At 41.0% G+C, this 15,453-nt stretch overlaps 1 protein-coding gene across 1 annotated transcript in view; it reads right to left on the reverse strand.

The window, feature by feature from the left end:
* The window catches only part of SCG3 (secretogranin III), a 46,055-nt gene extending 38,033 nt beyond the window's left edge, over positions 1 to 8,022 (reverse strand). The window contains exons 1-4 of the mRNA XM_080654646.1: positions 7,395 to 8,022; positions 6,680 to 6,732; positions 6,169 to 6,214; positions 5,859 to 6,074 (exon numbers count right to left, since the gene is read on the reverse strand). Coding sequence (XP_080510772.1) covers positions 5,859 to 6,074; positions 6,169 to 6,214; positions 6,680 to 6,732; positions 7,395 to 7,485 — 406 coding nt within the window. The 5' untranslated portion in view covers positions 7,486 to 8,022. The remainder of the gene's footprint in view (positions 1 to 5,858; positions 6,075 to 6,168; positions 6,215 to 6,679; positions 6,733 to 7,394) is intronic.
* Positions 8,023 to 15,453: the final 7,431 nt, after the last annotated feature.

Consider the following 15,453-nt stretch of genomic DNA (forward strand, 5'->3'; position numbering starts at 1 on the left):
TCTTCTAGAGAAACCAAGATAGTGGCATAGGTAAACAACTGAACTTGCTGCCTCGCACAACCACTTCAAAACTACAACTAAAAGACAAAACGGACATCATCCAGAACCACAGGAAGGCTGGCTGAGTGGAAATTCTACAACTAGAAGGAAAGAGAAAAGCACACTAAGACTCAGAGGAGGTGTGGAAGTAAAGGCAGAGGTACGGAGGCATGCGCGGAGAGGGCTGGCAACTGAGTACACGGCTGGCTTTTTCAATCAGGAGGGAGACACAAGCTCCCGACTGCTCTGAACTCCAGTTCCGGGCGAGACTCTGGGGACCCGGACTCATACAGGGAGAAACTGGACTGTCTGGAATTGGGCCAGAACGTGAGGGCCGCTTTCTCTCAGAGGTGCTTGCAGTGATTACCAAGGGACACTGAGACCTGGGGGCCTCTTAGGGCAGGGCTGACGGGAAGCCATTGCTGTTTGCTCTGCCCTGAGACCCCGCCCCACCCAAGCTGTGCACAGAAGCTTTTGCATATGAATGGCCTGGTCCTTTGAAATCTAAACTTACCTAACAAACTGCAGCTGAGTCAGAGAGACCCAGAACATCCAAAAGAAGGCCCAAGGCCCCACAGCAGCTTGCACTGCTTCACAGCTGGGCCTCATCTGGGTACCTCCAAAACCCAAAGAAGAGGAATCTGCAGATCTCTCTGTAGCTCCTGCTGGGTGGCCTCAGGCAGAGGCTAAATTAGCACCTCCTTGGAGATCCAAGAGCCAGTGTACCCAGGGGTCAGAGTGGGACCATCCAGATTACAACTCCTCAGATCCATAAGGGACACACTCGGGGCAGACTCACTGAAGCAAGTCTTATTTCATAAGGGTGTCTCCAGCACAGAAGTTTTCCCATAGTAGACATAGCTGATCCTCACAGCCAATTGGTCTGGAGGTCAATTCCTCCCAGTGATACCAACAACAATCAAGGCTTACCTACAACAAGACTGTGCACACATTCCACAAAGGGGTGCAACAAGAGTGTCCACCTCAGGTAATTAGGGAGGCTGAGCCACTGGGCCCTATAGGACACCTAGCACACAAAGCCACTTTATCAACACAGGAAAGCAGCCAAATGCGGAGACCAAGAAACAGGTCACAAATTAAAGAAATGGAGGAAAGGAAACAACTGGATATAGAGTTCAAAACCACGGTTATAAGGTTTTTCAAGAATTTTCTAGAAAAGGCCAATAAATTTAGCGAGACCCTCGAGGATATGAAAAAGGACCAACTAGAAATTAAGCATACACTGACTGACATAAAGAATAATATACAGAGATCCAACAGCAGACTAGAGGATTGCAAGAATCAAGTCAAAGATTTGAAATACAAAGAAGCAAAAACACTCAACCGAAAAAGCAAAAAGCAAAAAGAATCCAAAAATATGAGGAGAGTGTAAGGAACCTCTGGGACAACTTCAAGCATACCAAATTCTGAATTATGGGGGTGCCAGAAGAAGAGAGCGAGCAAGATACTGAAAACCTATTTGAAGAAATAATAACAGAAAACTTCCCTTATTTGGTGAAAGAAATAAACTTACAAGTCAAGGAAGTACAGAGAACCCCAAACAAGAGGAATCCAAAGAGGACCACACCAAGACACATCATAATTAAAATGCCAAGAGCAAAAGACAAAGAGAGAATCTTAAAAGCAGCAAGAGAAATACAGTTAGTTACCCACAAGGGAGTACCCATAAGATTGTCAGCTGATGTCTCAACAGAAACTATGCAAGAAATATTCAAAGTGATGAATAGCAAGAACCTACAACCAAGATTACTCTACCCAGCAAAGCTATCATTCAGAATTGAAGGTCATATAAAGAGCTTCACAGATAAAAAAAAAAAAAGCTAAAGGAATTCATCACTGCCAAACCAGTATTATATGAAATGCTGAACGGTATTCTTTAAGAAGAGGAAGAAGAAGAAAAAGGTAAAGATAAAAATTATGAACAACAAATACATATCTATCAACAAGTGAATCTAAAAATCAAGTGAATAAAAAATCTGATGAACAGAATAAACTGGTGAATATAATAGAATCAGGGTCATAGAAAGGGAGTGGACTGACAATCCTTGGGGGGAAAGGGGTGTCGGGGGTGCAGGAAGAGACTGGACAAAAATCATACACCTATGGATGAGGACGGGGGGGGGGAGGGGTATGGGCATGGGATGGGGTGGGGTGGGAACCGGGTGGAGGGGAGCTATGGGGGGAAAAAGAGGAACAACTGTAATAATCTGAACAATAAAGATTTATTTTAAAAAAGAATCTTCTAGAAACCTCTGAGATATTTAGTGAGGCCCTCAATGATATGAAAAAGGACCAATCAGAAATTAAGCATGCACTGACTGAAATAAAGAATAATATACAGAGATCCAACGGCAGACTAGAGGATCCCAAGAATCCAGTCAAAGATTTGAAATACAAAGAAGCAAAAAACACCCAATCAGAAAAGCAAAAAGCAAAAAGAATCCAAAAATATGAAATATAAGGAGCCTCTGGGACAACTTCAGAGGGTGCCAAAAGAAGAGAGAGAGCAAGATATTGAAAACCTATTTGAAGAAATAATGACAGAAAACTTCCCCTACCTGGTGAAAAAAATAGACTTACAAGGCCAGGAAGTGCAGAGAACCCCAAACAAGAGGAATCCAAAGAGGACCACACCAAGACACATCATAATTAAAATGCCAAGGGCAAAAGACAAAGAGAAAATATTAAAAGCAGGAAGAGAAAAGCAGTAAGTTACCTACAAGGGAGTACCCATACGATTGTCAGCTGATTTCTCAACAGAAACCATGCAGGCCAGAAGGGAGTGGCAAGAAATATTCAAAGGGATGACTAGCAAGAACCTACAACCAAGATTACTCTATCCAGCAAAGCTATCATTTAGAATTGAAGGTCAGATAAAGAGCTTCACAGATAAGAAAAAGCTAAAGGAGTTCATCATCACCAAACCAGTATTATAGGAAATGCTGAAAGGTATTCTTTAAGAAGAGGAAGAAGAAGAAAAAGGTAAAGATAAAAATTATGAACAACAAAATGACATCAAATACATACCTACCAACAAGTGAATCTAAAAATCAAGTGAATAAAAAATCTGATGAACAGAATAAACTGGTGAATATAATAGAATCAGGGTCATAGAAAGGGAGTGGACTGACAATTCTCAGGGGGAATGGGGGGTGGGGGTGCGGAAAGAGATTAGACAAAAATCTTACACCAATGGAAGAGGACAGTGCAGTATGGGCATGGGGTGGGGTGGAAACCAGGTGGAGGGGAGCTATGGGGGGAAAAAAGAGGAACGACTGTAATAATCTGAACAATAAAGATTTAAAAAAAAAGAAAAAAATGACAATAGCCAATACAACAATAGCCATTGTGAATGAATTAAAACTACCTATATTTTTTGTCAGATCAGCAAAAAATATATTTTTTCGTGTGCTGCAGAATTTTAGTAATTAGTTTATGTGTGCCAGGATATGAAAAAGGTTGGAAATCTCTGGTCTAGTTCACAGTCTGATACATAGTAATTGTGCAATGAACATTTGTCTGGCGAATGCACACAGGAGCCTGGAAGCACTACTTCATAAAAGAAACTTGGAAAAAATCCTGAATCACACATGGTGCAGAACACACTGAAAAGGAGAATTGATAGGCCCTATATCACAAGCCCATTTAGAGGTTTCCTAAAGATGTGAAAGCACCCCACAAAAGTTAGGTTCCCTCCCTCCCCCCCATTCTGGGTATAAGTCTGCATGCCTCTGAGTTCTAGCCACCTTGGTGCTATCAAATGCTGTTTCCAGGATTTCCAGGGTATGAGAGGAGACCAGAAATTCACTCATAAATCATTTCTCTCCAAGAATCTTATCTGTAATCTTAAGTGGATTTAAAATGACTCCTAAGGGAAACCTAGAGCCATCAGGACTGACACTTGGTAATTCAGAACCCATCTGGGATGGTAGTAAAATGTTGAATAATTTAAAAATAAGTTGCTCAAGATAGTGATCAGATCACAAACAGATCTGTGCCTTTGCCTGAATGCACAATCGGTTTGACCAAAAAAATTCAAGCATTAGACTGTTTTTAAATTTCATTAAATCAAATGTCAGTTCAAAGTAGTTTAATCTCTTTTGTATACAGCAATGCCCAGTGTCTATTTCTAGCCAAAATATTTTAGGTTAAAACATAGAATTCAAGAAAAAAAATTCTGGGAGTAGTATGCAATATAAAATGTGTCAAAATATAAACCATCTGTCCCACCTTATTACATGCACAACATAGTATATCTGAAATCTCCTCAGGCTGTGATATCTTATAAAAGTTGGCAGTTGTTTTCTGGCAGAGATAATAGGCATAATTCTCTTGTGCCATGGAGCAGAGCAAGGACATATAAGACAATCTGCAGTCACTCCTAAGCAATAGTATTCAGGATGGAAAACACACTCTCTTCTTCAGTGCCTAGGTAAGTAGTTCATTTATTCTCTCATGTATTCTTTTCTTATTCATTCATTCATTTATGAATTCATGCAATGAATTCATGACCACCCAGACACTGGGGCTACAATGTCTCTGTTCTTGTGAAGTTTTCAGTTTAGTTTAGGAGAAAAAGATAAATCCTAAGTAGTCACACTAAGGAATGTAAAATTGCAAATTGCATTAAGTGCCATGAAGAAAGGAACAAGATTTTTTTTTATCAGATCATGTGTGCTTGATGAATCTAGAAAAGTAGACGGGAACCAGTCCATGCAGGACTACAGAAGCCATGCTAAGGATTCTGATTTTTATCCCAAGAGAAATGGGAATCTATTAATGGGTTTTATGCAAAAGAGTAACATGTTTGTGTGTTGAAAAGATCACTCTGGCTGCTACGTGAAAAATGAGTTGGAGAGGGGCAGAGTGGATGCTGGAAGATCCAGCAGAAGAGTTTGCTGAGTTGAAGCGAGACATGATTAGAGATTGGTGATTAGAAATAGAGAAAAAACATTGACAGACACAGTTGGTGACATTGATAAGATTGGTGGATTACAATTTGAGGGGCCAGGAAAAAGAGAAGTAGTTTGATTTCTAGATTTCTGCCTTGAAAAATTGCATGGGAAGTAGTGCCTTTCTTAGAGAAAGAGCACTCTAAGAAGGCTAGGTTGTAAGGTGTTACGGATATTACGAGATTAATCTTGGCCATGCTAAGTTTGAGGTGCTTCTAAGACTTCTAAAGCAAAATATTAAGTAGGTAGTTAAAACATATATATACAGATATAGATATATAAATATATATAGATATGAGTATCTATATATGTATTATAATGTATGTATGTATGTATCTACAGCTCAGAAAAGTCTAGGCTAATGATATGTGACATCAGGATTTAGACAGTAACTGAAGGGGAAGCCATAAAAAGGTTAGAATGACCTAGGGAGAAAGGCTATGGCTAGAAAGAGAACCCTGCAAAGGGAGTAATGGGTATTTCACCATTGGGAAAGGGATATTGTTGATTTAATTATTTGATAATTATGATATTTTGTTGGTACTAATAGTTAAAATATTAAATGCTAAATATTAAATAGCATAAAATATAGAGAGTAGATTTAAATATTTTCAAAGTGGCAGTAAAGGGACCTTTAAAGAACAAATAAAATTTGGGCTTCTGTGGAGCTAGGGCTTTGTACATTGCCAGTAAATTTGGGCTTTATCTCAAGTTTGGACCTGATTAATAGAGGATTGTGAGACTATAAGAGATATTTTAAAAAATATATATAGGACTTTCTCCTAACCCACAATGAGAAGTCCAAATTAGAGAACATAGGTAGCAACATTTCCCCCCGTCATTTACCTTGAAATTTATGATCCAGTCCACTCTTAGTAGAATCATAATCATCAATTAATCTTCGATTTTTGGTTGAATCAACATCTTCCATGTTCAATTTATTATCATATGGAGAGTTTCTTACAGATTGTCTTTCTTTCTCAATTTTTTCCTTTTCTGTTATTGCCTTTAGCAGGTTCAAGTTATCAACAAAGGAATAATTGCTTTCACCTGGCTTGTTTTCTGTAAGAAAAGCCCCAAACCCAAAATATCCATTTAATTTACGATTCTCAGAGCCTACATCACTTAAATTAACATCAAAACAGTTTCTTTTTACCTGAAGAGTATATGTTTTTAATCTTGTCTGCTTCTGCTTCAGCAATCTGTGAAACAAAGAGGATATAGACCTGGTTTTATATCATTGCTCCACCTCTTACTAATTATGTCAGCTAAATAATGTAATCTCCATTGGATTTAGTTTTCTTGTTTGTAAAATATAGATAATTTCTATCTCAAAGCATCATAATAAGGAGTAAGTGAGATAAAATAAAAGGCTGATGGTCTATAGGTATTAATCCCCTTCTCCTACAGTATTGACGAAAAGTAAATCTCTGATAAATTAAGCAATCTTACAATAGAGTGTACCTTACTGGATTATTATATAGTCAACTCTATGTTTTATATAGATATTACCAAAATTATATTGCCCATCCTAGTTTATGTCAGTTTATTATTAATCCCCTGAAGTTTGTTAATTCAAAATGGCTAAAATGTCATAACATAATTACATTAAATTATAATAACTAAAATAAATTGAAATAGAATTTTTTATTTTATTTTTGACCTACCTGTTCATTTAAAGGTCTTTCTGCACTTAATTCTCTATTATGTACAGGTTTGTCTAGAATAAACACAAAAATATAAGTTTAATTGTGTTTTGGACAGACACAATATGTCTCTTTAAAATAAAATCTTCATAAAGAAAAACCAATATTAGGAGACATATTTTGGATAACCATGAAACAAAAATATATGTTAACAAAGATTATCAAGATTATACAATAACAGTGACCATCATGTTGCCTTGCTTATTATCCTGCTGTGTTTCCTGAATTAATAGAATTATACTTGTTTTTTTTACCAGAAACTAACATATAGTTCTAACACTTGGCTTACCAGCTGTTTTCAGTTAGACAGAGCATAATTTAGATTGGTATTATTAGCACATTAAAAACTCCCTCTCCCCCAACCTTGTTCTGAATCGAGTGTCTGAGAAAGATGGTAAGACAACTAGAAAACAAAACAAAACCTAACAACCCAAGCCACTTTATTAGGCAGAAAAGCCCCTCTCCCACTTGCAAAATAAAATCTTTCAAAAACAATCTAGGTTATAAAAAGTTAAGTGGGGATCTCTCTTTAAATTCGAACGGATTTTTTCTGTCAATATACACAGATATGATCTGATCAGAAAATGAGGCAAGGTGATTTGCAGCTCATGTATTATGCCACGCTTTACCTTTTCGCGGCGAATAAAGGGAAGTGGGAAGGAAAGTGTCCACGTACCTTGGCTGCCTTCCGGTTTGGGGAAAGCTTGAATTGGGCTGCTGTGGACCACTAACACCAGAATCCAAGTGCCGGTCCAAAGGAACCCCATTCTTCCACTCTTGGCTCAGAAACAGCCTGGCGCCGGGCTCCCGGAGCGGTGGCTTTTGTTATGAATGAAAAAGAAGAGTAAAAAACAGGAAGAGCTAGGAGGGCGGGTGCAGGGAGGAAGAGTGGTGGGAACCCGGCCGGGGGTGGGGCTTGACACCGCTAGCGCGTAAAGAGACTAGAAAGGGTTCTGGGCGCTCCGGAGTCAGGTCTTCAGGTGGAGGAGAGCGCTGTCCGCCCCGTGGGTGCTGAAGTTCCTGTGACGCGGAGCCCGCCGCGGAGCCGCTAGGGCGTAGCCTTACTCTCCTTGAGACCAAGTGAGGAAGGAAGCGCATGCTCCCTGCAAGCCAGAGGCGGGAAAGGATGGCGTCAGCGACTCCAACGCTACTCCAATCCCCTGGGAAAGGAAGGGGGGAAGGGTGACAGATCGGCTAGCGTATTTTCTGTGCCGCAGTCCTAGGGCTGCTCCTGCGCTCAGGGTCACCTCGATTGCCCTAAGCTTGGACACCATCGTCGAAATTCCCCAGGTAAACACTACCTCGAGGACCAAATGCCTTCTCTGCCCGTGCACCTGTCAAGAAAAGCTAGAGAATCTGTGTGAAGGATTCTCCTTTGGGATCATTCTGGGATGTCTGCTCCAGAATCCCTTTTTTCCATTCCACCTTGTGTTAAAAGGTAGATACAATCCTTAGAAAAGCCCTGCCTTTTGTGATTAGGTTGACATATCAAGCATCCCTTGGTGGTCTTTTTGTCTCAGCTCTATGGAGTCTTTTTAATTGGGAAATTCAAGAAGCATTCTTTCAAATAGATTGCTGCAACACACTCTCACTCCTAGATGGTGAAACAGAACTTTAAAAAAAAAAAATGCCTCTTCCCCTAGGAGTGAATGTCTTCATCAGTCCTGGGTAGGTGAACAGCATTTTATTCTAAAATTTCCCATTCTCACCAAAGGGGACAGCTACCCCTTCATCACCACCACCACCACCACCACCAAAAAGCTGCACTTCTGTAAAATTCTTCCCCAGCACTCAATTATGCTTAAAAATCTGATTGTTCCAGGGGGCTTTGAAGAGAAGGGATAGTGATGAAAAGCATTTTTCTTCATAATTAGGTCAAGGAGGTGCTTCCTATATTTTGAGAATATTCCCAGCAACCTGAGGTTATTGTATAATAAAAGACTTTTAAAGATGAAAGCAAGCAATACTAATGTGAGCAGAGTGCTGAGTAAGCTCTTTAGTCTCTGATTTTTAAATAGTGCTTGGACCCTTTCCTTTGGACTGCAGCATGCTGGGAATCAGCCTGAATAATGACAGAAGAGAAGGATTCAGCACAATCAGGCCTTTTATTTCTGTACCCCTGCTTTTCAAGGAGCAAGCTAGTCATTCAAGTAACTAAAACAAACAAACAAACAAGCTGACAAACACATTCCCCTCCTTCTGGAGGTTTTTGAGTTTGGAAGTCATTCAAATATTTTCTTTAAGAATCTAAAGAGTACTTTTAATCTAACAGTTACTTTAAAGCAAATATTTGTTTCTTGGCTGGGATAACATAGCATTATGATCCCAGTATACTGCATTTAAAAACTTTAAATCACAATTTATAATCCCAGCTGAGTTAAGAGTAAATTTCCTGTATCCTCTTCTTTAAAACAGAGATGGCAGGCGCTGTTTACCTCACAATGTAAGATAATATTGATATTTTTTAGAGCTTGCGAGTGAAATGAAAAACAGTATAAGATTTTCATTAACACAGTTCTACTCCTTCAAAAAACAAACATGACAAGTATTTCAAAACATTGATAATTACTGAATCTGGGTGATTAGTAATAGAGGAGTGGAGGTGTTTCTCTCTTTCCAAGTCCAGCACGGAAAGAGAGTGGGTCCAGTTCCTGAGTAGAGGAGCTGGGGATTGAGAAATAAAAGAAAGAAAAAGACAAGACACCAAGATAGAAGAAAAAAGCTGGGACCGGGTGGGACCACCATCCTCTCTGATGGAGAAACAGGGACCCAGAGCCAATCCAGTGAGTTTATTTTATATCCCAAATACCAGGAAGTTTCATCAAAAGGTCAAGACAAAAGGAGATTATTTGCATTCTTGAATAGGCCCTGAGCATTCCTGGTGCTAGGCTGGATTTAGATATCAAACCTACTTCCCCACACCATGGGCTGATAAGAGTCAATGCTGATAACACCCTTGCCCTTTTGGCAAGGCGTGTTTCCAGGGCGTGGCTTTGCCTGTTACCTTGGGTTCAGCTGACAATAATTAAATAATGCCCATATGCCTCCCAGGCACTGTCTACAGAGTTCTTTATAATCTTCTCTCTATTTTTGTATATACTTAAATTTTTTCATAATAAAAAATTAAGGTAGCCTGGCTGGCATAGCTCAGTGGTTGAACATTGACCTATGAACCAAGAGGACATGGTTCGATTCCTGGTCCAGGCACATGTCCGGGTTGCAGGCTCGATCCTTAGTGTGGGGTGTGCAGGAGGCAGCCGATTGATGATTGTCTCTCATCATTGATGTTTCTATCTCTCTCTCTCCCTTTCTCTCTGAAATCAATAAAAATATTTTTTAAAAAATTAAGGTAAAAAAGAAAGGTTTCAAAGAAAAGGTGCCGCTTTTCTTAATAATATAAAGATTAAAATATTTGATTATTGTGTGTAAGCACACTATAATGGTTGAATAATATAAAAGACATATGTTGCCAAAACCGGTTTGGCTCAGTGGATAGAGCGTCAGCCTGCGGACTGAAAGGTCCCAGGTTCGATTCCGGTCAAGGGCATGTAACTTGGTTGCGGGCACATCCCCAGTGGGAGGTGTGCAGGAGGCAGCTGGTCGATGTTTCTCTCTCATCGATGTTTCTGACTATCTATCACTCTTCCTTCCTCTCTGTAAAAACTCAATAAAATATATTAAAAAAAAAAAAAAAAAAAGAATAGCTAAGGCCAGACAGTGTTCTGATTAGATGACAGGCAATAGCTATTTAAAAAAATAAATAAATAAATAAATAAAAAATAAAAATAAAAAAATAAAAGACATATGTTGAAATTGTAAGACAAGTGTTATTGACACAGATCAGATGATTATAAGACAGACAACATGCAATGCCCAGTGAGCTGAGTGCTGGTTGCGTAGGCATCAGCATGCACATGGATTGATTGCTGCTTGCTCATTCATGAGTGAAGATGCCTTTTGAGTGAGACTTGAAGATATATTTGAAGGATGTTTTTATTTATTATAGATAATAGTTATATTAATTATTGTTGTATATTTTATTATAAAAATTTCAAAGGCAAAAGTAGAGAAAATATTGAAATGTACTCCTAGGCATTCATTCCCCAACTTCAATAGTCATTCATTTATGACTTTTCTTTTTCTTTTTTATTTTCAATCACTTTGCACCCCCAATGGATTATTTACCCATAAGAATCCCAGATTTCATATCACTTCATCCATAAGTATATCAGGATGTTTACCTAAAAGATAAGGATTCCCCCCCCCAACATTATTGTAATACCGTTATCATACTTCATAATAATAATACTACCTAAGTATCATCAAATATCCAGGCAGAGTACAAATTTCCCACTTGCCTTATAAATATTTTTACAGTTGGTTTGCTTGGACCAGGATCCAAAGAAGGCCATGCATTGCATTTGGTTTGAAGGTGAAAGACACATATAAATGTAAGACTGGAAAGTAGAGGTTGCCAGATTTTCTTTGACTTCCCCAGACATTCTTTGCTTCCTCAGAATACTGTGGAATACAGCATGTATCCCATTGTGCTGCTTTTTGTACATGCTTCTTTTCTTCTTACTTCAAAAATAATAAATATATATTCAAGGAAAAATTCTGAAAATACAGATAAGCAAAAAGGGAAAAAAAATCTTCTTACAGAGATAATCACTGCTAACTTTTGGTATATGTCCTTTTGGTGCATGTTTTTTTCTAAGGAAATATTTTATACATCCTATCTAATAAAAGAGTAATATGCAAATTAACCACCACTCCGCTATGCCCACAAGCCATGCCCACCAGCCAATCAGGAGTATGCAAATTAACCCCAACCAAGATGGCTGCGGCCACGGAGAGAGCAAGAGGGAGGCTTAGTTTTCCCCAGCGATGGAGGAAGCCAAGCTTTCCACACACCCTGGTGGGCCCAGGCCTCCACTCAAGGCTACAAAGTTTCAATTATAGAAGATAAATAAATCCCAACAAAAATGGCGGCAGCTATGGAGCTGGAAAGAGCAGGAGGCTAGAGTTGCCCCCAGCGATGGAGGAAGCCAAGCTTCTGCAGCCCTGGCATGTGTTGGCCTCCGCTTAAGGCTACAAAGTTTCAATTATAGAAGATAGATTAAAAAAAAAAAGAAGAAGATAGATAAATCCCAACAGAAATGGCTGCCACCACGGAGCAAGCAGGAGGCTTGGCTCCACTCCAGGCTACAAAGTTTCAATTGTAGAAGATAAATAAATCCTAGATACCAGGGCCTCCGCTTGGGTTGCCGGGGGGTGTGGCTGGCCTGCAAACCATCACAGGTCCCTTGCCCAAGCCACCCCATGCCCCAAGGGAACCCCCACCCTTATCTGGGACACCCTTCAGGGCAAACCAGCTGGCCCCCACCTGTGCACCAGGCCTCTATCCTATCTAATAAAAGAGTAATATGCAGATTGACCATCACTCCAACACACAAGATGGCTGCCCCCATGTGGTCAAAGATCCTGTCTCCATGTGGACACAAGATGGCCAGCAGGGGAGGGCAGTTGGTAGGGACCAGGCCTGCAAGGGAGGGCAGCTGTGGGCGATCAGGCCAGCAGGGGAGGGCAGTTGGGAGGGACCAGGCCTACAAGGGAGGGCAGTTAGGGGTGACCAGGCCGGCAGAGGAGGGAAGTTGGGGGTGACCGGGCCTGCAGGGAAGGGCAATTGGGTGGGGCCCAGGCCTGCAGGGGAGAGCAGTTGGGGGGGACCACGCCTGCAGTGGAGGGCAGTTAGGGGTGACCAGGCTTGCAGGGGAGGGCAGTTAGGGGCAAACAGGCTCTCAGGGGAGCAGTTAGGCATCAATCAGGCTGGCAGGGGAGTGGTTATGGGGTGATCAGGCTGGCAGGCTGAAGCAGTTAGGGGCAATCAGGAAGGCAGGCATGCAAGCAGTTGGGACCCAGCAGTCCTGGATTGTGAGAGGGATGTCCAACTGCCCGTTTAGGCCCGATCCCATCAGCAGTCAGACATCCCTCGAGGGGTCCCAGATTGGAGAAGGTGCAGGCTGGGCTGAGGGACACCCCCCCCCCCCCCCGCCGCACGAATTTTGTGCACTGGGCCTCTAGTATATCTATAAAATTGTACCTCTCACTGTAATTATCTGTTTACATATCTGGCTATCCTGCTAAACTGTAAACTCCTCCAGGGATAGGATCTTGTCTTACTCATCTTTCATTTCTCAGCCCTTCTTACAGCCCTTCTTACCTGGAAATCCATTTACACACAGTGAAGTGACAGAAGGTTGCCTGTCTACCTTCGGTCTTCAAATGCTGAGATTATGGCTGTACCACATCGGAGGATCACGAAGTCTTGCAGTAACCAGGAGCTGCCAGCTCCTTAAAGAGCTCTTAGCCACTCTGCCAGTGTGATTCTCCACTGGAATGCCTTATTATCAGGACTCAGTCCTTTACAAACATATCTTTGCTAAGCAGCCATGTTCTTAGGAAGGCCTACTGTCAGAGGGTCTGAAAAACAGACCCTGAAATGTAGATGAGCATACAGGGAGTTTATTAAGATATGCTCTTGAACCAATAATTATGGAAGGGAAAGATGCAGGATTTGGCAGAGGAAGAAGTTAAGCTGCAACCTAGTTTCAATGGAAGCTTTAGCCAATCTGTCCTGAATTGGAGCTCGAGGTGTAGGCACTTAAATTCTTGCATAGATCAATCATTCCCAGGCCTTCCCAGGAAGGAGTCATAACCTTGGATGAAGTGGTTCTTTTCAGCAGCTGGGGCATTAAGTCCTTCGGTCCTGAAGTGAGATCTGAGCAGTGCATCCAAAGTTCAGTGCTCATCTCCTGACCTCCGTATTTCAAGTTGTAATCCATGCACTCTCCCTCCCCTGCCCTGCCTTATATTCCTCCATTGTACTTATTACCTAACATACTATATCATTCATTTATTGATTTTATTTTTATCTTTCTTCCCAACTAGACTGTGAGATTTTTGTGGACAGGGATTTTTGTCTATATATTTTTTCATTGCTGTGTTTCAAGCATTTAGAACAGTGTCTGACATATAGTAAGTGCTCAAGACATATTGATGCCTGGAATATGTTTAAAATGCCCCAGAAAAAAAATATATAGTTAAGCAAATAGAAAAAATAAAATTGGCCATGCTGGGCCGGTATGGCTTAGTGGTTGAATGTTGACCTATGAACCAGGAGGTCATGGTCGATTCCCAGTCAGGGCACATGCCCGGGTTGTGGGCTCTATCCCCCGTGGGGGGCATGCAGATGCAGCCTATCAATGATTCTCTCTCTTCATTGATGTTTCTAACTCTCTCCCTTCCTCTCTAAAATCAATAAAAATATATTTAAAAATATATATATAATTGGCTATTAGTTGATAATTATTGAATTGGGTAATGAGTACTCAGAGAGTCAATATATTATTCTCTCAAACTTTGTATGTGCTTGACATTTTTCATAAAGAAAGGTTTATTTATTTGTTTTTTTTGTTTGTTAATCCTCACCAGAGGATACTTTTTCCATTGCTTTTCAGAGAGAGAGAGTGGAAGGGAGGGAGGGTGGGGGAGAGAGAGGTGGAAGGGAGAAATGTCAATGCCAGAGAGACACATCCATTGGTTGCCTCCCATGGGGGGTGGGGGGCAGGGAGTGAACCCACAACCCAGATATGTGCCCTTAACCTGAAATTAGACCGGAGACCCTTAGGTTCAAGGGTCCACACTCTAACCAGCCAGGGTCTAAAAAGGTTTATTTTAAATTTACTGCTTACAAATGGAGAGAGTAATAAGAGAGACTTTTTCTTTCCTCTTTTTCTCCCAAAGGTTTTCTGAAAATACAATTAAACATTTTCCTCAGTGGAACAGAAAATCAATATCTTTGCTCTGGTGCTCCAAAGCCTGTCCTCCAGCCATCCCGGTAGGCATGCTGCTGCCATGGGGACCCCAAGTGACTTAACTGCCAATGCCCCTGCAGGGTTAATGGTGCAGTTTCAGTTTTCTTCTCCTAGGATGCCAATACTTTACAGACATTGGAGAATTAGGCCAGCATTTTTTGCTAGACACTGCATAAATACAATTAGACAGGACTAATGCATTCTGAGAAACTAAGAGTGATTATGAATTTCCCCTCTTGTCAGTCATGGACAGTGGATAGAAGGAGGCTGAGCGAGAGTGCTCACTTCTCCCCATGGGGTGGGGTAGAGCTGAGGGGGGATTAGTAACCTCTTCTCTGCTGTCTCTTCCCCAAGAAAATCCCCAAGAAAGGCCCCACATGATAAGGCTTCTGTGGCCTCTCTGACCTTATTTAATCTCCCTCCCCCTGAGGCCCCTGAGCTCTAGCTACACTGGCCTCTGTTGCTTCTGACACAGCCAGACATGCCCTTGTGTCGGCGCCTTTACAGTGACCTCCTCCTCTGCCTGCAATAGTCTCCACATGGCTCATTCCCTCACCTTCTCCAAGCCTTAGCTCAGATGTCACCTTCTCCGTGATGAATTATTTAAACTTGCACCCACTATACCAACCCTGTACTCCCAACCCCATTACCTTGCTCTACTTTCTTATTATTCCCTGCCACTGATCTCTTTCAAATATATAATTTATTTATCTATTTCTCCTGAGTGACTATAACAGTGCCTGGTGCATAAATAGTGATTGTAAAAGTAAATGAATAAGTGGAGCTCAGAGTCCTGTGTTTCTCAAACAGTGTCCAGACATTCAAGATTTTTAAAGTCAGTTCTGATTTTAACTGTTA

The sequence above is a fragment of the Plecotus auritus genome (genome assembly GCF_963455305.1).
Source record: "Plecotus auritus genome assembly, chromosome: 1".
Classification (NCBI taxonomy): domain Eukaryota; kingdom Metazoa; phylum Chordata; class Mammalia; order Chiroptera; family Vespertilionidae; genus Plecotus; species Plecotus auritus.